General features: G+C 42.0%; 1 protein-coding gene across 2 annotated transcripts in view; it reads right to left on the reverse strand.

The window, feature by feature from the left end:
- The window catches only part of KCNU1 (potassium calcium-activated channel subfamily U member 1), a 150,546-nt gene that overhangs the window by 6,201 nt on the left and 121,709 nt on the right, over positions 1-22,636 (reverse strand). For both annotated transcript variants that reach the window (XM_058720713.1, XM_058720711.1), the window contains 5 exons: positions 20,212-20,308; positions 16,776-17,000; positions 15,212-15,398; positions 10,567-10,638; positions 7,738-7,877 (listed from right to left, as the gene is read on the reverse strand). In XM_058720713.1, coding sequence (XP_058576696.1) covers positions 7,738-7,877; positions 10,567-10,638; positions 15,212-15,398; positions 16,776-17,000; positions 20,212-20,308 — 721 coding nt within the window. The remainder of the gene's footprint in view (positions 1-7,737; positions 7,878-10,566; positions 10,639-15,211; positions 15,399-16,775; positions 17,001-20,211; positions 20,309-22,636) is intronic.

Below are 22,636 nucleotides of genomic sequence, written 5' to 3' on the forward strand. Positions count from 1 at the left end.
CAGAGAAAGAGGCAGAGAGACTTCCAAGCAGGTTCCATGCTGACACAGCACAGAGCCCGATGCAGGGCTCGAACTCACGAACTGTGAGATCACGACCTGAGCCGAAACCAAGAGTTTCGCAAACGCTTAACTGACTGAGCCACCCAGGGAGCCCCTGGCCCTAGCTATTTTCTTAAACTTCTTTTCCAAAGGATTTCTACCATATTCAGTGTAAACTGGCCATTGGCATACACGTAAAGAGCACTGGAATACATTACCCATCAGATTTTCTCAAATCTGAATACATAGAGTTTTAAGTGTTATACTTTTTGTTTTATCGAAATTAGGCTTTTACTCCAGTAGACATGATAATTCATAGGTTTACATAGTACCTATAGAAAAGCTAGTAATTTTTTTTATTAAAAACAATGGGGCACCCGGTGGCTCAGTTGGTTAAAGCATCCGACTCGTGATTTTGGCTCAGGTCATGATCTTACTTGCTTGGGATTCTCTTTCTTCTCTGCCCCTCCTGACCCCCACCCCCAAATAAGCAAATAAGAACTTAAAAAAAAATAATAGTAATGAACTCAATTGTTACTGTCTTAGAAATGTTGCCATTCACTTTCTCTACTCTCAGATTCAAGGACTCATCTTCTGCAGACTGAATTATGATAGCAACCTGTTTACCTGTCTTCCCGTCTTGTTTTTCTTCTCACTTGGAATCCTTGTTTTAACTGTTTCCAGAGAGATTCTCTTGAACACAAATCAAATCATGCCATCCACCTCCTAAAACTTTCAGTGTCATAACCCTTGCTGTAAAACCAAGCTCATCTCCTCTGTGAATGGTGCCCTCCAGTGCTCAATAGTCTATCTGTTGTTGAAGCTACATATTTACTCCTTCATGCCTTTGCTTTAGAACATCTGATCGCTCAACTTGGGGATCTCTTCATCAGAATGAAGTTTTCCTTTCTTTGTGATCCCACAGCCACTGGCTTTTGCTTCATTTCATCTTTCTGTATTATAAGGTTGGTAGTTTTTCTGAAACATACTTGACTTTGAATCTTGGACTGGTATGTTCTAGCTGAATGCTTTTGGAAAATTCATGTGCTCCTTTTCAGAAACCAGTTTCATAACCTTTACAGTTGACATGATAATACCACCTTTGAATACTGTTTGTGGGATGAAATAGATCTACTGCACACATTATTAAGTTCTGTTCTCTTCAACATTGGTTCTCATGTATCTGGATCACCTGGAAGGATATTCATGAGTGTGGGTTTCTGGAATCCAAGATTTACTGGATCAGAATTTATGGACAGGAGTGGGAATCAGAAATTTAAAGGCCACCTCTAGTGGTTCTGCCACTGGTTGGTGCTCAGATCACTCTGGGCAACATTTCCTTAAATGATGTGCTCTTTCCGAGGGCGGACTTTGTCTCCTTAACATTCATGTTCTCGGGGGTGCATTGAACAAAGCAGGTGTTCAAAGCTGTACGAATATTGACTGCAATTGGCTGTTGATTTTTAAGAAATAAACAAATATTTCTAGCAAAACGTAGAGGCCATTGGGACAAGAGGGCCTAGGAAATAATACAAGCTATATGATTTAAGAGAGAATAAAAGGAAAATAAGTTCTAAAGTATTTTCAGACTAAAAGATGACTTCAAATGTCCTGACTGAGGGGATCCCCTGACTGACGGTCTTCTCCTTACATTTCTTCTTTGTTCCATGTTGCTACCACCTAGAAGGGAGCTTCCAGAATTGGCTCACGGAAATCCAGGGGTGAACAGGGGACGTAAATCCAGGTTGAGCCACAATCCGTTTAAGAACAACTGGCCGTAGTGTACAGTGATCAAACATAATGCTAGAATATGTTAGAATAATGTTAGAATAATTCTCCACTGATGAAAGCAAAGGTCTAAATTCTAGGGTTGTTCTGGTGTCAAGGGCTCTCGGGAAACATGTGCTTTGCATATTTAACAGAGAGAGGCTTAGCTGTTGAATATGTCATTTCTTCAGTTTTGACTTCAAAAGGATTGCAATTCTATGTTGGGGAAAATAATGGGATTTACATGTCACCCTTATTCTGAGAGCTCATCTAGTATTCTTATTATCCTGGGTTCTCTCCTATTGGCTTCTTCCCCACCCCCCTCACTCCCTCTCTTCCTTCTTCCTTTTTTTTCTTTCTCAAGAAAAGATGAAAGTTGAAATGTGCTTCACATATTTTAAACTTGGATAGTGCTTCTGATATAATCAGATTTAGTAGAATTTGGACTTCCAGCGTTAGAAAATGTTGAGGCCCAAAGTGTTTTCACTTTTAGCTACAATGAAGCTTGAGGTCTCTCTCATAACCTACAACATTTCTTAATAACATAGATAGTAACACCCTAGATACTTGCTGCTTTTTATTCTGAAAATCCATCTCCAAAGGCTTTAAGACCAACCATTCTTATCAAATATTTCTAATTGAAAATGAGGCTACATGGTAGGAAAACTGCGAGTAACCAGCAGAGGGACCTTAAGGGAGTCACATACCTTCTGTGAGCCACAATTTTCTTACAAGTAAGGAAATTGCTGCCTACATTCACGTCCAGTTCTGAAGTCCAATTGTTATAAAGCCATACAGGAGTCCTGCTTATGGATCTGAGTGTCTCTCCATATATTTTTTTAAAGTTTATTTATTTATTTTGAGGGGGGCGGGGAGAAAGAGAGAGAAAGAGCATGAGCGTGCACGCGCAGGGGTGAGGGGCAGAGAGAGAGAGAGAGGGAGAGAGACAATCCCAAGCAGGCTCCCGCACTGTCAGCGCAGAGCCTGATGTGGGGCTTGAACTCATGAACCGTGAGGTCATGACCTGAGCAGAAACCAAAAGTCGGACACTCAACTGACTGAGCTACCCAGGTGCCCCTCCACATTCGTATTTTTTTTACAGTATTGAGCTGAGAGAGGATTAAATGTGAATATGAATTATGTTTCACCGGACTGTTTTCCCATCTGGGGCAGTTTACAGTAGTATACCAGAGGCTACTTGAAGCCGTAGTGTCAGCTGTGTCCGATTTGGAAGGAAACACTATTATTTTACATTGGAAAAAAAAAATCACCGGTGTATCAGGGGATAGAATGAAAAAGGACATGAAATCCAAAACAAAACTTCAGTTTAAGCAGTGACGACTTCACAGCACGTTATTCAGGCTTTGTTCCATCCTTGGGACCCACACCTTCATTCCTTTGTGTTTATTAAGGGAGGGCAGAGGAAAAGGTGGAGAAGTCCAGACTGGTGATCTAATCTTGTTTCAGACACGGGTGCGGCGTGTCCTGAGGGGAATCTGTTCTGAATGCATCTGTTTTCCCCTTTGCCCTTCTGGGTAGTATGGGCATCAGGGGAACAAGCTCTGACTTGTGACCTCTGACCATGCAGCAGCAGGAAACAGATCTCTTGGTGCCCTGAGCTGGGCGGCAGGTCCAAAGAACCGCTTGGAAGGTGTTTCTTGGGAAGGGGCATTATGAGGCAAAAGGCACATGCTAAATGGGGTGGGGTGGTGGACCCCTGTCCCTCACACAGGACTCAGGACCGGAAACTGGATATCTTGTCTCAGAACAGCAGATGGGATTCTGCTCCTTCCGTTTCACGCCTCTCTCTATGGGTCCCATATTCTAACTTCTAGGAGTGACCTTCCAGATCTTCTTAACAACAGAAATCCTCCTTCGAATCAAATTGGAGGCAGAGCCTCACACACAGTGCAGATGAAAGCTGAGTTGTTCTGACTGGGGGGAGGGGTACAGGTGTGTGGGGGTGCCCTGATGGGGTGAGTGTGCCCAGGGGGACCCCCCCACTGCTTGTCTGCTCAGCAGCTCCTGAGCACGCTGGAAGGCAGATCCCTTTCGGCAAAACTTGAAAGTCGATGCACTGGAAGGCTACTCATAATCACAAAGATTTCTGGAAGGACAGGACTCTGACAGCAAGGTCTGACTCTGGAATCACAGAAAGTAGGGTTTGAAAACCAGCTTGTCATCTGTAAGTGCTGTGACTTTGGCACTTTATGTATCCCTCTAAGCCTCAGACTCTTTATCTGTAAAATGAGGCTCATAATTATATTCTCCTAATTGGGTTGAAAGAAGAATTAAACATGGTATTGCAGGTAATGCGCTTAGCAAAGACCTTGACCCAAAGTAAGTGCTTCAGAGATGTTATTATTATTCCTATCACAGTTATTGCCCTGATTCCTAATATTACCCTAACAACAGAACTTATTCGAAGAAGTTGCCATGAGGTCTGTGCTGAGAAAGAGCCGCAGGTGTGATGTGCAGGCAAAGAAACTGACCATTAGTGGCGCCTGCCATGGGGATGGCTTACAGGGAGTGATAACCACGGACGGAGCTTGCAACTGCCATCCTAACATTAAGGGGAGACCAAGATCTTTGCCTTTCTCCCCCACCTCTGAGTAAGAAGATGCTCTGATAAGAATGGAGAATAAAGCAGAGTGGTGACAAACATATTCCGAGGCCACTGCTCTCATTTCCGCAAGACCAAGGGTCAGGACAGGAGGCCAGCCAACATCAAATGGTACTCAGAAGAGTGGAGACGATAGAATTGGAGGCTCAGGTCTGACCTGTGGCCTCTTTCTTTCTATGTGGCTAGACAATGGGAAGTCACTCCCACCCTTAGAAAGCCAGGTGGACCCAGCAGCACCAGACGTCAGGGCAAAGGAAACAAGGGTGGGCAGTTACCTGATTATTTTCAAAGGTCTAGTTCAGCTTCTCGTGGCCAGAGATTTGGGGCTGCAGCTCTAAATAGTATTAAAGTGTGTTCATTTTGTTGTGTTGTACATCATTAAGGATTCAAGAGCTGGGGTGGAAGGTCACTAGGTAGATACGCAGAGGGTCAAGATCCAAGCCAGCCCCTTTGACATAAAAGCTCCATTGCTATGCTCACCCTATGTTCTGTTGACCAAGTGCTAGTCTTTTTAATTTTATTTTTTAATTTTTATTTAGTTTTGAGAGAGAGAAAGAGAGACAGAGTGCAAGCAGGGGAGGGACAGAGAGAGAGGGAGATAGAGAATCTGAAGCAGGCTCCAGGCTCTGAGCTGTCAGCACAGAGCCCGACGCAGGGCTTGAACCCACAAACTGTGACATCATGTCCTGAGCCGAAGTGGGATGCTTAACCAACTGAGCCACTCAGACACCCTTGTCCTTGCAGACAAAGTGAGGGTCCAGTGTGGCTTGTGACCTCATGTGACTCAGTTGTGTGGCTTTTTCTCTCTTCCACAGACTTCACTGTAGGGCCTCAGAAAAGACTCCTGAGTTCTTACATAGCTTATTTCCTTTTCCAGGAGGATGAACTTGTCCTTTCCCACTGAGAAGCCCAATGGTGCAATACCTGAAGGTAGCCTGGGAGGAGGTGGTACTTCTCAGTGAGGTCACAGGTCCTGTGGTAAGTGGTAAGAGGCCCAGCTGCTGGCTCTCATGACCAAGTTTGTGTTTCCTATGCTGGCTTACATTGTATGTTCATTTGTTTTTATTTCTATTCTCTTAGCCCTTCTCTGCCCATCCCGTTCTTCCCACCAGTTCTAAGCAGAGTCTGTGACTTTGTTCCTGCTGCTGTGGGCCAGTGGAGTTTAATTAAGGCTCCAGTTGAATTTAAGGCACAAAGGTGCCTGTCATCTAGGGATCTCTGAAGAGACCTGGGACCTTAACCCCATTGAAAATGTATCCTGCAGATGGTCCAGTTCATCCAAAGTCACCTCCTGCCTGACACTTCAAGTCATTAATTACCGGCAAGGGAACTGACATATCAATGACAGACAGTGATAAAACCCTTTCTCTGACAGAGCCATCTTCCCAGCAAGGTCACCTGACTGGGCTCCTGGCTCAGTCAAGGCTGAATGCTGCCTAACCCTTTGGGAAATTCATAGTCTACCAACTTGTTTAATGTTAAGCTATCACCGACATCGTTTTCTTTCTCTGAGAACCGGATGGGATTTATGACACCCCCTCCCCACAAGGCTTAGGGAAGCAGAGGCCAAGGCAACATAATCCCCTGCTGCCATGAGGGCAGTGCCTATGGCCCAGCCACGCTCCCCTAAAAAATGCAATCTGTGCCTTTGAGGCGCCTGTACAATTCAGGAATGATGCCCTTCCCACACGGAATTACAGAAGGCTGCAAGCCTATCAAACTGGCTCCAGAGCCCTGTCCGTCTATACGCTGGTATTCAGCCGCTCCGCAGCCCTTCCCTTGGAAACTCTGGGGAGGAATCTGTGAGGCAGCCAGGTTTCCTGTGGAGGCGTTCTTGCAGTCGTTCACAAATGGTGACGTACAGATTTTGTGTTTTAGTCCAACTCCCTGAACATAAGAGCACTTGCACCTCACTGCCTTTTCCCTTCTCCTCTCTGCCTGCAGTGTTTCTTCTCCCAAGATCAGAATGACACCAACTCCCTTCTTCCCCAGAGCTGGCCTTGCATGCCTCGACTTCAGTGCTGCCTTCCTTCTCTGGCCGCGCCATTGAGACTTGCAACTCCTTTCCTAACCCTCACATTTCTTATCTCACATTGCCTTAGCCCTTATATCTGACATGCCACATATGGCCCTTATTTTTCAGGTTCGTGTTTGGTTTTGTTTTGTTTTAAGTTTTATTTACTTATTTTGAGAGAGCACAAGTGGCGGAGGAGCAGAGAGAGAGGGAGAGAGACAGAATCCCAAGCAGGCTCTGCACTGTCAATACAGAGCTCGATGTGGGGCTGAAACTCATGAACCGTGAGATCACGACCTGAGCCGAAACCAAGAGTTGGACACTTAAGTGACTGAGCCACCCAGGCGCAACTATCATGTTTACGTTAATCTCCTCCACTACCCTAAGCTCTACGTGGGCACACAGACTTTTGTCTGTTTCATCACTGTTGTACCCCTGGCACCTAGAACAGTGTGCCTTGCATAGAGTAGGTTTTCTCACAGTGCATTTAATTCTACTTATGGAAATGCTGGAGCGGAGGCAAGGGACATGCTCAGAAGCTAAAGAAGTATTCAGAGCTGAAGACCAACCACATAGTCAGGCGCCCAGGGGGCACCCGGGTGGCTCAGTCCTTTGAATATCCAACTCCTGATTTCTCCTCACGTCCTGTTCTCACGGTTTGTGGGTCTGAGCCCTGCATCGGGCTCTGCACTGGCAGCATGGGGCTGCTTGGGATTCTCTCTCTCCCTCTCTCTTCCTGCCCCTCTCCCACTGTCTCTCTCTCAAAAATAAACAAACATTAACAAAACAAAACAAAACAAAGCACCCCAGGAGAGGGGTGACATGGAGGGAGAGTCAACATAGCTCTGAACAAAACTCATATCGCCAAAGGCCAAAGCTTTTTTTCCTAGTCCCCCTGTCCCTTTATGGCTGAGTCCTGTATAAGCTGTTGAAGATATTTTAGAGAGAGGAGAAAGGAGTATCTCATAAGTTCTGACGCCACAGCTTGGTCTGCCAAGATGCACTTGAAGCTCAAAGGTAGGTACCCTCCTCTTTAGGTGCTCATTCTTCCTGGTACCAAGTGATCTCGTTCTAAGGGCCAGAAGACATTTGTAATTTTGAAAATGTGAACATTTGGCTCCCGTTGCCAGGTAGTTGTGAAAAAAGATGAAATAATGTATCTGAACAAGATTTTTTGTGAAATTCCAAGAGAACTCAGAATTGTGAGGAATTCTCATTATTTCTCTAAGCCCTAACCATCCTTTCTACCCTCTGCAAGGGGCTTGGTTCACAGGTTCAGCTCAGCTGCACTTACTGTGGCCAGGAGGGAATCCAAGAAGCTGCCAGAAAAGACGGTGCCAGTGGAAAAGGATGTGCTGAGATGCAGGTTTGTTCCTGAGAATGATTCATCCAGTCCACTCAGCTGTTCAATATAGTGGATATTGGAAGGATTTTCTGCAAAGCAAAGAAGGAAAAAAAGAAAGGCAGGCAGACAAGCTTAAGAATATGAGACTGCCATACAAAGCAGGCCAAGGGGTGACCATTGATCAAAGGATCTGATGTCTACTCTGGGGCCAATGTGGGATCTGCCCTTACTTTAGTATATCTAATATATATATATATAAATATTAGATATAGATATAGATATAGATATAGATATAGATATAGATATAGATATTGATATAGATATAAATTTTTTTTCTTTCCAAGCATCTTCCTCCCCTAAAGACATGTATCCATCTTGGGTACCTTCATCATCAAGGGTATATCCTTGACCCAGTTCCTCCAAACAAATGCCTCCAATGTCACCTTTATATAATTTACCTTTCAAAGCAGGACACTTTTGGAAGTAAAAAGGGGCACTCTCAATAACTGCACTGGGACAATAGGCATAAATGGGAACATATGATCACCCCAGTTAAAGGCATCTTTCATAACACTACATCATAGATGCCTTGGTATTCACTTGGGTTTTTAGAGTTATCTGGGTCCAGGATAAGCTAAAGCAGTAACACTCAAAATTTAATGTGCATATGAATCACCTGGGGATCTTGTTATAACACAGATTATGATTCACTAAGTCTGGGGGTAAGAACGGGATTCTAGGTGTCCAACAAGCTTCTAGTTTCCAGCTGCTGATTCATGGACTATACTTTGAGTAACAGGGCTTAGAGAATCCTCCTAACTGGGGTCCCTGTAGAAGTGGCCAAATTATCTACTAGCATGTCTATACTTGCCCCAGCTGCAACTCAGATCCTTGTAGGAAGCCTCTGAAGGAAATGCAACTGGTCATTGTTGGGAGTACAAACAGAAGCCCTGATTGCCGTTGTTCCAAGATTATTGTTTCAAAAATGTTTGAAGACCAAATAGCTTTGGATGACAGAGATAATATCTCCCACCAGAGCAAAGGGAATCAAGCTTACTGCCTGTTATAAAAGATTCTGGTTCCCAAAGCCCATGGTTTCTCTCCTACAAAGCAATCCATTGTTCGTACAGGTATTATTTGACCCTTGTCATGTCACCCTGTGGGAATGAGGCTTTGGGCAAGCAGCACAAAATTGATGGTACTCTGGCTATTGCCACTGCTTTGAGTAACAAACTGTTCTTTATCTCTGTCCCAGGGGTCTTGTGTCTTCTTCCAGTATCCATGAAACTGAGGCAGGCCAACTTAATGGTTTGCAAGTAACATAAGGTCTTACTTACATTCTTCACAGTTCTTGACAGTCAGATTACAGATCAAACCAAACTTCCTGGGCATACAATGCAGAATACATTCCTAACTAAGACTGGATTATTCCTTAATTCTTCAAATCACTCCATGGTTTTATAAAAGATGAGCAATGTCTGACTAATATCTACCCACCTTTCTTATGCACATACACTTTTTTCTCCTTGCATTCTAACCCTCGACACACACACATACTCCAGGAGCCCTTATCCAAATCTCACTGTGTCTTCTTAAACTACTGGCCTCTGCTTTCCTAGCCATTTTCCTGTATGCCACTGGACATTCTGTACCAAAGTGCTGACAATCAGGCCTGCAGCTCTCATGTCATTTTGACCTTTTCCAGCCAGCCAAAGAACAAAAAACTGAGGGAGCTGACAGGTGATTTGTTATACTAATTTGACAAGGGCTACCTGATGCCAGAAAGTCTTTAGTTCAACAAAGCTGTAAGTCCCTGGATGGTGACCAGATGTACTTTGGGGCCAGGGAAAACCTTGCTGGTCCTCTCCTAACCACTCCAACTTACATCACAGTCTTCTAATCAATGTCCTTAGTGTATCTACGCCTTGGGTTAAAGATAGTTCAAAAGGGTAGAAAAATAAAATATAAGTAAAAACTGCAGTTGACAGCTTCAGGTTCTAATCTGTGCTAAAGACACCATGCCCCTCTTTCGTACCTTCCCCTTTCATCATCAATTATTGCTATTATTAAATCCCAGTGTGTCCCCTGTTGTCTTAAAAACGTATCCCCAAATGCACAGGTACCTTCGCTGCCTTCCCTACTCTTCCCACCCTCAGAGCTCCTTACATCCAGGAAAGTCTCATGTATGTGCACTTTCCATATGGTGTTGGTGAGAGATAACAGCTTATTCTGGTGTTTCTGCATGAAGTATTTTCATTTTAGAAGAGCATCACTCAGAGCCAGGATTCAGATGACCCAAGGGAGGTACCTGGGACACAAAATTTAAGAACCCCAGGAGTGGACACATCCTTCAAATCTGTACCCCAAGTGCCTCATTTGCATCACCCTGGTATCCTGGCCCCGGTGTCACTACAGGAAAGGAAGATGCCTGATTTAAAGTCCCATGATGGGTAGGTAAGTGAGTATTGGGAGATCCTTCCTAGAAGTCTTCAAATCCATGGTCCCTCCCACAAAAGATTTCCTCCAAACAGACTGAGCCAGTGGCTGATCTCCTCCTGGTCACTGAACAAAAGGAGAAGGCAGATGCTATTCCTGCACCCTGACACCCAGATACAACAGGCTCTGCTTGATGAGGTCACCAGCTGTGTAAAAGCCCAATGTAATGTCCAAACACTTAATGTTTGTCTGGGCCCCATTCTGATTCTTCTGTCCTTTGACTGTGGATTCTCAGATCACAAAGATTTCTCCCTTGAATTTTATCCTTGAAACACAACTTACTCAGTTCAGTGAGGATGGGGATTCTTCGGAATTTTGGTTTCTCAGGAAATCCGGTGAAACACTCTGAAGTCCCTTTTGTGAACACACACAACAAAGAAAAGAGATTGATAAATGCAAACAAAGTGGCTTTTAAGACTTGGCAAGGATGTAAATGCATGCCATGTTACTTGATGCTTTATCTTAACAAAGTTAAGGGAAAGAAAATTGGGGCCTCCTCAGCATTTCCTTTTGAGAAGTGGTGTGTGTTTTAAATGGCATTTCAAATGAACTACAAAAAAGTGAAGCTCTCCCAGTCGTTGCTTATTGATGACAAAGTAAAATATGATTATTCTGCATGGAGTTGTAGTGCTGGGTAATGGCTCAGACAGGCTGTGCCTCAATCCACATCCATTTGCTTGCAGAACTTTTAGGGAACCATGAATAAATGGTGGTGCTTCCCCACCAGTGCTTCTGGAGATACTACCACTAGTTTCTGGCTCCTAGTGCTCTTGGCTTCTTTGTGATATTCTCTGGGTACCCGGGTGCCCATGAGGCAATGCTCATGTCTTCTTTCTTCTTTAGCAAAACTGGCTGCCTCCCATCTCTGGTTGGCTTGACTCAATCCTAAATCCCTTGGGACTTCCTTAAAGATGGGCAGGATGTGACTTGGGGCCTCTGAGCTTTGCTTTCAGTTTACAGACAGATTTCCCTCCTGTGTTAGGAGGTAAGCCTCGACTCACTTCCTCTGTGGGCCTCGACTCCAAAACACAGCAATGCATGGCACCAGCCTGAAACACAGTGCTACCTTGCAGGGAACAACAGGAAGGTTCAAAACCCAGCTGAACACCAGAGTTTCGGTCTCCGAGCCACACTAAAAAAATGTAAAGGATGAAAAGGGAAGAGAGAGATGGGAAGCTGGGGTCCACTTAAAAAAGAAACACACGCACAATGATCTCATCAGAAGTGATGCTTTGATAGGGTTTGAAGAGAGGTCTCTTGGATGTTGGAATGGAGTCCTGAGGGATATGGAAGGGGAATGGGCAGAGGGAATGGGATAAGGGATACAAAGCAGGAAAGAGTCAGTATAAATAAGATGAAGTAGGAGAAAATTCAAACTCCCAATTGGCCTCCAAAACCCTGTGATTTTCCTATAATTGTCATGGGTCACCATTATAGGGTGTAAAGTAGGGAACTGACATTATCTGTTAAATATTTATAAAAGATCCCTCTGGCTGCTGTGAGCAGTGGAAACTATAGAGCAATCAGGATTTTACCACAGTCCTATCAAATCTGTGAATTAAGTATATATAGTCAGAGGCTTCGATCTCAAATGTTCTTATTAGGTGCATACACATGCTTATCAGTTGAAATAACTGATTTGGACACCAGCTGAAGGACAGCAACTGAATTTCTGCCTTAACTCCCTCTTGTCTTGTAGAGCAATGGTTAATTTGTGTATGTGTCAGATCATAGCCTGGATATATTTCACTAATTGTCAATATTTTTGCTATGTAATAGTACATAGTATTATACCTGAAATCTTCCAGTCTGGCAGGGTGCTATTATAAAAGATTGCTTAATTGTAGATTACTACTGTACATTTAAATTTCAGTAGCATATTAAGTTGTCAGACTTAATTACCATTATATGTTTAGATTATGCCACAGATTATTTAGTTCAATACCTAGGTTTGCCAACCTGCTCTCCCTGTGATGTGACAGGGCAATAATTAGAACATCACTGGAAAACCTAAAGTTTCCCACAGAAATGTCCAGGAGGCCTGGCGTTCTTACTGATCCTTAAGAAAGTCCTCACTCTGCTGTCCCCAACTCCCAACATCCCTTGGTGAATCACTGTATGGAATAGCCTTGGTAGTCCTAGATGGCCTTCACATATAAGTTTATCATGACTGCGAAGATGAGGAAAAGCCTGCTTATCCCACAAGAATCTCACCAGATATGCTAGGGCAAGGCTTCTGATTGGTACTATTGACATTTGGGGCCAAAAAGTTTTTTGTTATTATTATTATTTTAAATCATGCGGGGCTGCCCTGTGCATTATAGGATGTCTACCAGCATCTCTGACCTCTACTCACTAGATGCCAATAGTATCCCATCAAGTTGGGACAACCAAAACTGTCTCTAGGCATTGTCGGATGACCTCTGGGTGGAAGGGTGGCAGGGGAGAGGGGAACTGCCCCTGGTTGATAACCCCTGTCCTAGAGGAAAGGAGAGCAAACTGCCCATTGGCTAGTCTTATGTTGGTGCTCAGCATACAAGATGTTTTCTGACTCCTGGCAGAATTTCATAGTCCTTTATACTGTCAGTTTTTGGAAGCGTATATTCTCATTTCTATCTCTTAGTGATGGTACAAGAATGGTATTCACGTGAAATGGGAAGAATGGTTAAGAGAGCCAAATAGGCTTCTTCAAGGCTTCAGAATTTCTCTATATAAACTCCGAGTAGATTTCTATAATGCCAGAGTAATTGATGAAAAATCTGAGTAATGATCCTTTACTATTCTTGGGTGCTCATAACGTGACTTTACTGATGTTATAGCCAGCAGATAAGCAGACTCAATGACCTTCGTTAGGTGGCGCAGTAGAGCCTGTCTAGGTCTCCATTTCCTGGTCACACAGTTGGGTATGATGATATCCCTAAAAGAAACCTTGCAAGGCTCCCACAATACATTTTTCTCTAAACCTTTCCTTTTATCTTTGGGGAAAGCATGTACTCATACTTCATAACAATTGAAATACTTTGATATTTCTTCATTTTCTCTGCCTCCTTTCCAAACCTTTTTCCTTCTCTCTTTTACCTCCTTCTACCAATTAATCTTTCTCCTTTGAGGGCATCCTTCTAGCCTGTAACAGAGTACATGGCACATCATACCAAATCAATATTGTTTTGTTGAATTAATGAATAAGCAAAGGGATAAAAATCACTAGAAATAAAGGAAAGTGGAATTAAATCCATAGGTTTCTCTCTTTCTAGCCTATATAAGATGTGAGATGAAGTAAAAGTAACGATAGGAAGGGCAAGTCACCGAGATGATTAACTCAATGGCCAATGTCAGTTTATCCCAGGCTTAAGTGGGCATTTTCATTTGTATACTGATGACTTTGCCTTTAAAGTGAATACTTCTTCTTTGTCCAATTATAGAAAGTTATAAGCATGGTGTGTACACACACACACACCACTCACACATATATCACACACAAATCGTGTGTAAATCTGAGTGAGCCTAATTGCTAAGCTAAGGTTTTATGTGCAGAGCACAACAGCATTTTTTGATTTGCTCAGCAGAGATATGGTTCATACAGCCTCAGTCTGGATTTCCATGGCACTTTGATATTCATAAAGTGCTTTGTTATTAGCCTGCTTTGCAAAACACCCTGAAACTCTGGGTGCTGAGTGGGCTTTCATTGCTTGGTGAGGGTGTCTCAGGTAGCTGGCTCAGTTCACCTACCAGAGATTAGGCTAGATTGCTCATTTATTCCTCTGTCCCAAGACCCTTTTATGTTCTCACCTAGCAACAGCACCTAGGAGTCAGAGAGAGTTCTTTTGGTTTCCTAATTTGATTCATGAACATTTTTATCCAAAACAATAATCATGAAAGCCTTGCGATGCCGTTGACGTCTGACTGTTCCAAGTTCCATGCAAAGTGGTCAACAGCTATGTGGCTAAAGGACTAAGTTCCTGATCCTGATACAGAGGATCAACATTCCCAAGGGAAATGGCTGGATTCAGGGAACCCCAACCATGATTTACTTTTATTTGTTGAGTTGAAAATCTGTTTTAGATACAGAAAATTCTTCAGAAATAGTACTTTCATATTAGGTTGAGTGTCTAGTACTCAGTTTTGGAAACAAATTAATAGTAAGCCTTTTCCCATTTGGGAGGAGAAGGAAAACCACAATATTTAGTGGGAATTTACCTTGAACACTTGGGTACAGTCAAATATAAGGGCTCAAGAGTCCATCTTACTGGCTTATTTGTTGCAATTCAGTGTGTATGTGGTAAGCATCTAAGTGACCATAGTTGTACTAGGAACTAAGAGGAATACAAAGGAGGAAGAGACTTGATCCCCATCCTAAACAGATCCTGCTTCTCACCATCTCTTTCCAATCTGAAGCTGCAATACAACATTTTTAGTCTGTAGAAGTTGAAAGGGACCTTAGAGATAATCTTGTACAATTCATATATTAAAAGCATCTTCAAAGAGTAAGCGAGAGTTATACTTCATTCTCTCAAACATGAAACTAGGAAGAGTATGGAAACAACTCTAAGATCCAATGAGGATTGATACTACTACTGCTACTACTACTAAATGTTATTAATTATAATAATATGCCAATTTCTATCTTAACTAATATTTAATAACAGCAACAAAAACAGCACTAAAATTCAGTGATTTTTCTTAAAATTGGAAAATAGTGTTACATGCATTCCATTTAGAATACAGACAGTTTTCATTTGACTTAGGATCCCCAAGGACTGAACTATCTGCTACTTCCATTATAGAATTCTCAGAGTTGGAAGGGAACTTCAAGGCTATCTGGCCCAATGTCTCCTCCTCCCCATTATCAAAATACTTCAGAGAGGAGTTAATTCTCTTTCCTTGTTCCATTCTCTCTAGCCTCCTCCTGTCAGGGAGTTGTTCTTACATGGTTCTTCAGGCATATTGGGAGCGCAGCTAACCCGCAGTGATCCGATGTTGAGGGTAGCCATGATGGTCTCTGTGTCTACCAAAGCTGGGCTGCTCAAAGCCTTGGATGAGGAGGATAGAACAGCGCACATGGAACATTCCTCTATGTTGGCTGCGCGGAGGTCTTCAGGAAAGAGTGCAGATCCCTAATGAGAGAAAACCCAGTAGAGGAGGGACTTCTCAGATGGAGGGAATTTATATCATGGCTCAGGGTAATGGCTCTTTGTGGGTGATGCCAATTTTTCAGCCAAAGCCTCTCTAGTCTCCATTGACTTGGTTTCAAGACTCAGCTACCTGATATTTGAACACATTTAGCTTCATTGATCATTAATATCTTAGTGTGACTAAATTTCACAGGCCCTTTCTTGAGAGCAAGTCTGGATGAGCCAAAGGAGGGTGGAGACAGAAGAGCCCACATCCATTCAGATGACTCAAGTGGGAGAAGCAAATTAGGGATAACAGTAGGGATAACAGGAAACATTCAGAGAAAGGAGAAGTTATGGATCTAAAGGCAAATTTTGCATCCCCACAATTTTGTTTGTAGCTGACCTTTCCTGTTACTCTCTGGGTTAACTAGCATAGTGGTGGTTACTTCTTTCCCAATTTGGTGGAGACACAGGGATAGATCTGATCCCACCCTCAGGAAGCTTAGACTAGAATACTGGTAATTCCTAACACTAGCTGGATCTGGAGATTTCCGGTTCTTTTCCTGTCTTCCTTTCTCTGGCCTAATAAAAGGGTGCAGTGCAGAGAACTTTGTGGTGCCTTTTTAAAAGGGAAATGAAATTTGTTCCTTGACGGAACCATTTTTGAAATTTGAAAAATATTACACATTGCCAGCATCATTTCATGAAAAATATTACATGCTTTGGTGCATTTCACACTGCCATATATATTTTTTTTAATCCAGGGAAAGAGAGGGATACAATGGCATACAGACCTATAAAGGTTCAGAGCAAACACAATTACAACCACAATGTCATATATGCAGAACCGATCCATTTCTCATAAATGTAAACCAAATTCTTCCTTTTCATACATCTATCAAGGACTGTGTGGCATTATGTGTTCCAGATTAGATGTGTCTCCAGAAAAGACGAGAAAGTTGGAACACAAAGTCTTAGCTATTAGCTTTAGCTATTAAGTCAGAATCAGATTCAGAAATGCAAAGAAACTGTTAGTTATATAAAAACCATAAAACATAATAATAAACATAAAACATAACATGCAGTGGATCCTGAGCATAAACCCAGGAGCCAAAATGTCTAGATTTAGGTCTTAGTTCTGCTACTTACCAGTGGTGTAAACTTGGACAGCTTACTTACTCTCTCTGTGCCCAAAGTTCAACACTTTCACAATCTACCCCATAGGATTACTTTGAGGATTAAATGAGTTACTTTACGTAAGATGCTTAGAATAGTTTTTGATAGCAGTAAGCACTATATAACTACAAGCTATTATTTTGTTATTATTAATGCTAGTACCATTAGTGAATACAAATATTCACTCTATGTGACACTTACAGGAAGAATGTATATCTGGGGAAAATTCCGGAGAAACACCCATTCTCTCTTCAGGTAATCCAAAGATCCAATGAATACAATGTCCTTCAGCTCCTGCCGGGTATAGCTGCTAGCTCTCAAAGGTATTACAAAATTCCGAAGCCCCATCAGCGTTGACTGGGCATCTCCAAAGACACATGCTACCACATGGTTCCGAAACTCATGTTTTGACTTGTCCATTCGTTTCTAAGCATAAGCAGGCCAGAATCTGGTCAGTTTTAGAAACAAGCTGAGAGTCTCTCAAAGAGGGCTCCTTCCCCTCATACCAATACTTCTAGGTACATCCACAGGAGTACTTCCACAAGGATAATGTAATTCTGCAAATTGCTCATAAAAATGGAATTTATCTGCCTTGGGGTAATTCTACTTTTTATCTTTTTGTGGCGTTCCTTCTGACTCCACTGTTTAAAGTCTTTTATTAGCCTGGAGTACATCAATTAAAACTCAAATAAGTGTCATTCCTTGAGGTGTGACATCATAGAACCAAATGGGGAACACATCTTTTATTGTCATTACATGTTTTTGGCCTTGTATGTGCTATAGTGAGATTCGATGGAAAGCTAAAACATTACAAGTTCCTTTGCTAAATTTATGTTTTCTAGTGAGCCCTGAAAATCACGTCAGGTTGTACAAAATTCTGCAGTTTTCAGTGGATTTTTATATATACGAAAATATCCATGAGTTTGGAACATGTGAAATTGCCTTTTCACGGGCCAAAAATGGTTGAATACTGGTCATTTTATATGGTTCCACCTAATACACCAAACTGATTCAACAGATGCTTTGCAAAGTTGAAGAAATTCCTATGCAAAGTGCACAAAAGAAATAAAAAGGTCACAAAAATTCCATCTGAACTCAAGCATTTATACACGTCCCGCACTACCATCAGCAGCACCAGTTGTTAACGTTTCTTTAATATCTCTAAGTTGAAAATAATAATGTACATGAAAAATATTTAGGTTAGGTTTCTCCTACATTCACAGAGACTTTTAAGAATGATAAATGCCACTTTAAAAAAAAGAGAGAGATGATATCCCTGTAGGAAACTCATGTTGAGCCTTTGTCTGATTTCTTCCAGGGAATGAGTCAAGGTCTTCTCTAGTGACACTGGGATGGGCTGGAAGGAGCACTGGATCTGGAGGAAGACCTGATTCTGTATTCTTTTGTATGACTATGAACAAACTAGTTTCACCCTCTCACCCTCAATTTCTGTAAGTTTCAATGGTTTAAAAATAAGAGTGAATTCTGTTGTGGAAATTAAATACCATATTGAAAATGTAATGCTCAACTAATTAGCTGTTGTTCAATACCTATTAATCAACTCTGAATCTTATTGAATTCCTAGAGTTTCAGAGGAGGACTCTTGGAAGGTGGTAGAGAACAAGTTAAATGCATTTAAAAGCATTTCATGTATGAGTGTGTTCTACATTCGTCTGCTCATGAAGACTCAGAATACTTCAAATGGATACATCATCCTCCCTCACGCCCGTCCTTAGCTGGGTTAAATGACAAGCTTCTGTGAAACACGGGCTGATAAAATCTAACCAGATAAATAAGTAACATCTGACATCTCCACAATTAGTTTGTCAAATTAGCATATATGAGGAAATACTCTCTTTTCAGAGGGAATTGCCCTGTGAGGGGAAATAAAGCTACTTGTCTGGAGAGCCTTCCTAGAGAGTGATGTGAATCTTAACCAAATCTATTAAATAATTGTCTCTCGCTAATCCGATTAGTTGTAACTTGAATAATGAAGCCTCTAACGGTGTTTAATGTAATATGCCTGAAGTCCAACTATCGCTCTTCTGAGTAGAACTAAACAATTAGAAACAAGATGCATGGCAGAGTGCATTAATGGGCACAGCTAGAGAGGCAATTTCTCCAACAAACTGTGGCACAAAACTGTCTCCCAATTGAGAAAGATGGCAGCTTTGGGAGGAAGTGGAGGGTGCACTATTTGTTCAAAGTAACTTAAGCCAACCACTTCCACTTGACCCTTCCACAAACCAAACCAAATTCGAAGACCCCTTGAATTCTGCAGTATGGACATTTCTCCTCTATGGTCACAAGTTTCAAAACCTTTAGAATTTCTTAAACTAGAAGCCCTTTTAAACTTATCAAAAGACTTAGTTGGTGTTCTGAACTATATTCTACATCAAGCGTCAGAAAGGAGCTATCTATCATGGCAACCTGTCTCTGTGCTTAAGAAATAGGTATGATAAAACATCTGCCATTTCTATTTCTTGGTCTCTTGGATACCTCCATCTACAACCAACTTCTCAACCTTTCTAATGATTTCCCTCCCACTGAAAACATGTTTATCTTCCTACTCAACGGAGTTTATTTTGCTTAGTTTAGAATAAGACATCATTGCTGAAATGGTGAATTTCAGCTGCAATCCTAATAGTGTTCTAGTTGATATGACAGTTCTGACAATTTTGTGCTTCTGATCAAATGATTGATCAGGCTTTTACAAAAATTGGAACATATTCTGTCAGGACACTGGTACCAAGCCACAAGAGCTCTGTGTGTGTGTGTGTGTGTGTGTGTGTGTCTAACAGAAGAAAAGTGAACTGAACTACTTTTGGAAAGCAAGAAAAAGATATAATTATCAATTAGTCATAGTTGAAAAAATGATATAGGGTTCATACAACATATAATCACTTTTATTAGTTATATTTACCAACAACTGCTTGCAAGTAAACCACTGAGATTATGCTAACTCTGGAAAATGAGAATAGATGAGGATCCAGAAAGCAGGTGTCAGAGCCTGGATTAGGATACAGACTTTTTACATCTTAGTTGCTGGCATTTCAGTAAATTGAGTTAGTTCATTTCCTTGAGAAAACAGAGGCAGGGACAGGATTCTAATATCTATTAGGATTCATCCAGGTCATGCATCTGGGAGATACACTCTTGCCTAATGTATTACGCTTAAGTACAGCTGGCTTTAAGAAAAACCACTATAGAAAATCCAAACTTTAAAACCAATAATTAGGAAAATGTTTATTTACTTTTTAAAAAAGAAAGGCTTCAGAGTTCTTGTAAATGGTTTCCCTGGTGCACTGAAATTAATTAGATTTACTAGCAAAACAGCAAAGTGTCAGGAGAACATTATTCTAAATAACTGACTCAGCTAAACCCTGAAAGGAGGGAAAAAGTAGTTGAACAATCTGATCTGATTGCTTCAAATCCCAGCATATTACCCACATCATCTTTGTCAAATGCTACATCTGTTACCCTGCATACCATTCATATGGGTGGAGAGGAATGTGTCCTTCCTTTGAAATTCACAGTGTACAAAGAGAAATGGCAGGCGCTTATAACTAGTGTAAGGACTTACTTTCCCTAGATGACTAGCTTTATTTTATTTGAGATTTGGTGCAAGATCACCTACCAGAATCACTCTGTCCAAAGCAATTGCTCTGCACCAGTGAAACATGCCGCTGTCATCAAGCTGGTCACAACCCGGTTCTGGTTCATACAGAAAAGCCCTAAGTAGGGAGAATGGAGAGTTAGCTGAGAACATTTGGGGCACTAATGTAACAAAGCCAAGATGTCAGACTCATTAGAACCTTGCACTCAAAGTGCAAACAACACAAGGAAAGTGACCTTCAGTCTGTGAGAGTCCCGAATAAAGATTCATGTCTGAAGGACACCAATGAGTGTATCACAGCTGAAGACATACTAAGCCTGTTGTGTGTGTGTATTTAACAGACCTATCAGTCTCTCCTTTTACCTTACATTATACTGCCTTAAAGGTAGTTATTTTTGCTCTTAATTTTGCTACTGCAGTGATGAAGAAATCATGGGAGGTGTTTTGGGCACCTGAATATAGAATTTAAAAGGCTGTGAGATTGAGTCATGAATGTTGTCTCTTTCCTTGGCCTGTTTTCCTCCCCTCTCTTTTCTATATCTTTGTGTATGAGGCCCTGTTGAATATGAGGCCCTGTTGAAACATCCTCACTTACTCCATGTGTTTTGCATTCTTTACAGCTTCCATCCCTGGCCTGCATTTGACTAAACTCTGCTCTAATCTTGGTTTAAGTCTTGGCAAAGCCCTCCACGTGATCACCCCACACTGGAGTTGGGCACAATGCTTGTCATGGATATGCTCAACCACTGAAAGCGTTAGATGATCTTTGGAAAAATCTCCTCGCATCCAAAGGAATGCATATTTGCTCAGTAGAGAAGAGAGGAAACCCTTCTGGAAGCACAGAAAGTTCGGAGTTGAAAGAGACTATTTGAATCAGGAGAATCAAGGCTTAGTCTGCAGAAATAACCTCAAAATTCCAGGGGCTGAACATAACCCGGGTTCTCACTCACACCATGTATTTTCCTCAGGTAAGCAGGTGCCTGTAGTCCATGCAGCCATCCCAACCTTTAAGGGCACAGAGGCCATACCATCTTAGGTTCACACACCTGGAACTCACATCCTTCTCAGTCGTTAAGGCAAGGGAAAAGAACTGGAGAATCAAGACTGGGCTTTAAAAAATTTTTTTTAACGTTTTATTTATTTTGGAAGGAGAGAGAGACAGGGCATGTGCCAGGGAGGGGCAGAGAGAGAGAGGCAGACACAGAATCTGAAGCAGGCTTCAGGCTCTGGGCTGTCAGGACAGAGCCCGATTCAGGGCTTGAACTCACAAGCCATGAGATGGCTCACCTGAGCCAAAGTTGGACGCTTAACCCACTGACCCACGCAGGCACCCCAAGACCGGGCTTTTAATTTCATTGGCCCAAAGTGACACGCCATCATTTTTGCTTACATTCCATTGGCCAAACCTAGTCAGATGGCTCCTGCTAGCTTTAACAGGGTTGAGGAGCATAGGGAGTAACTGAAATACTTAATGATCATTGTAGTCTCTGCCAGACACTTTAAAGACCACTCCTTGTTTTATGGATAAAAGTCAAAGCGCTAACAAACAGTAAAGCTGGTGTTTCAATATACTGCTAAGGTTGACATTACTGGTGCTCAGAATACCCAATTTCCCTTTCCTTCCTTAGTATATGGGCAGCTGTGGGGTCACATGACCAGTTCTGACCAATGAAATGTGAGAAGTGATGGCTCAGGTAGTGACACACTCCTGTGTGATTCTTCAGGCTCTCTCGTAACCTGCTTAAGTGATGACCAGCCAGCCTGACAATATGAACACCCAAGTGGAGCAGAGGGCCCTGGCCTCACTGACCTGTGTTGGAGGTGTCACGGGAAAAAGAAATACACCTTTGTGGTGCTAAGCCACTAAGATTTCGTGGTTGTTACCATAGCATAAATGCATCTTCTTATGACAGAAATGCCTTTTCTAAAAAACATGTTGCACGGAATTGTAGTAACTGGAGAAGTCCTGAGGAAATGCTTTCTGCAGTCAAATAACCTTTGAGAAAGATGCCCTCTCTTTGAGATTCACACTGTGCCTTAGCGTATGAAAGGTTCAGAAAAGTCTCGCAAAAAAGAAATCCTTGAAAGTTTATATAATCCAGTGTTTCACACACTTGTTAGACCACACACATGTTTACCATTTACTTATTTGATATATTCATTTACCAATTTAAAAATTCCTGTCACTATCTCTTGAAACGCCTTTTGGGACATACTGTACAATGTCACATGATAGGTTCGGCCCCAGTAATGAGTACATTATGAGAGTACTCTCCTGTGAGATTTTATCAAACATCCTGGGAGAAATACAACATATTGCACTCTGTGCTGCAGGTGAAGGGTTTTTTTTTTTCTTTCTGTGAATTAATACAGCTTGTTATTCAACACCTGGCCCAAAGGCTCAGACTGTAAGATAATTATCAAGCAATTTTGATGTCTTTAACCC

The sequence above is a fragment of the Neofelis nebulosa genome, chromosome 3 (genome assembly GCF_028018385.1).
Source record: "Neofelis nebulosa isolate mNeoNeb1 chromosome 3, mNeoNeb1.pri, whole genome shotgun sequence".
Lineage (NCBI taxonomy): Eukaryota > Metazoa > Chordata > Mammalia > Carnivora > Felidae > Neofelis > Neofelis nebulosa.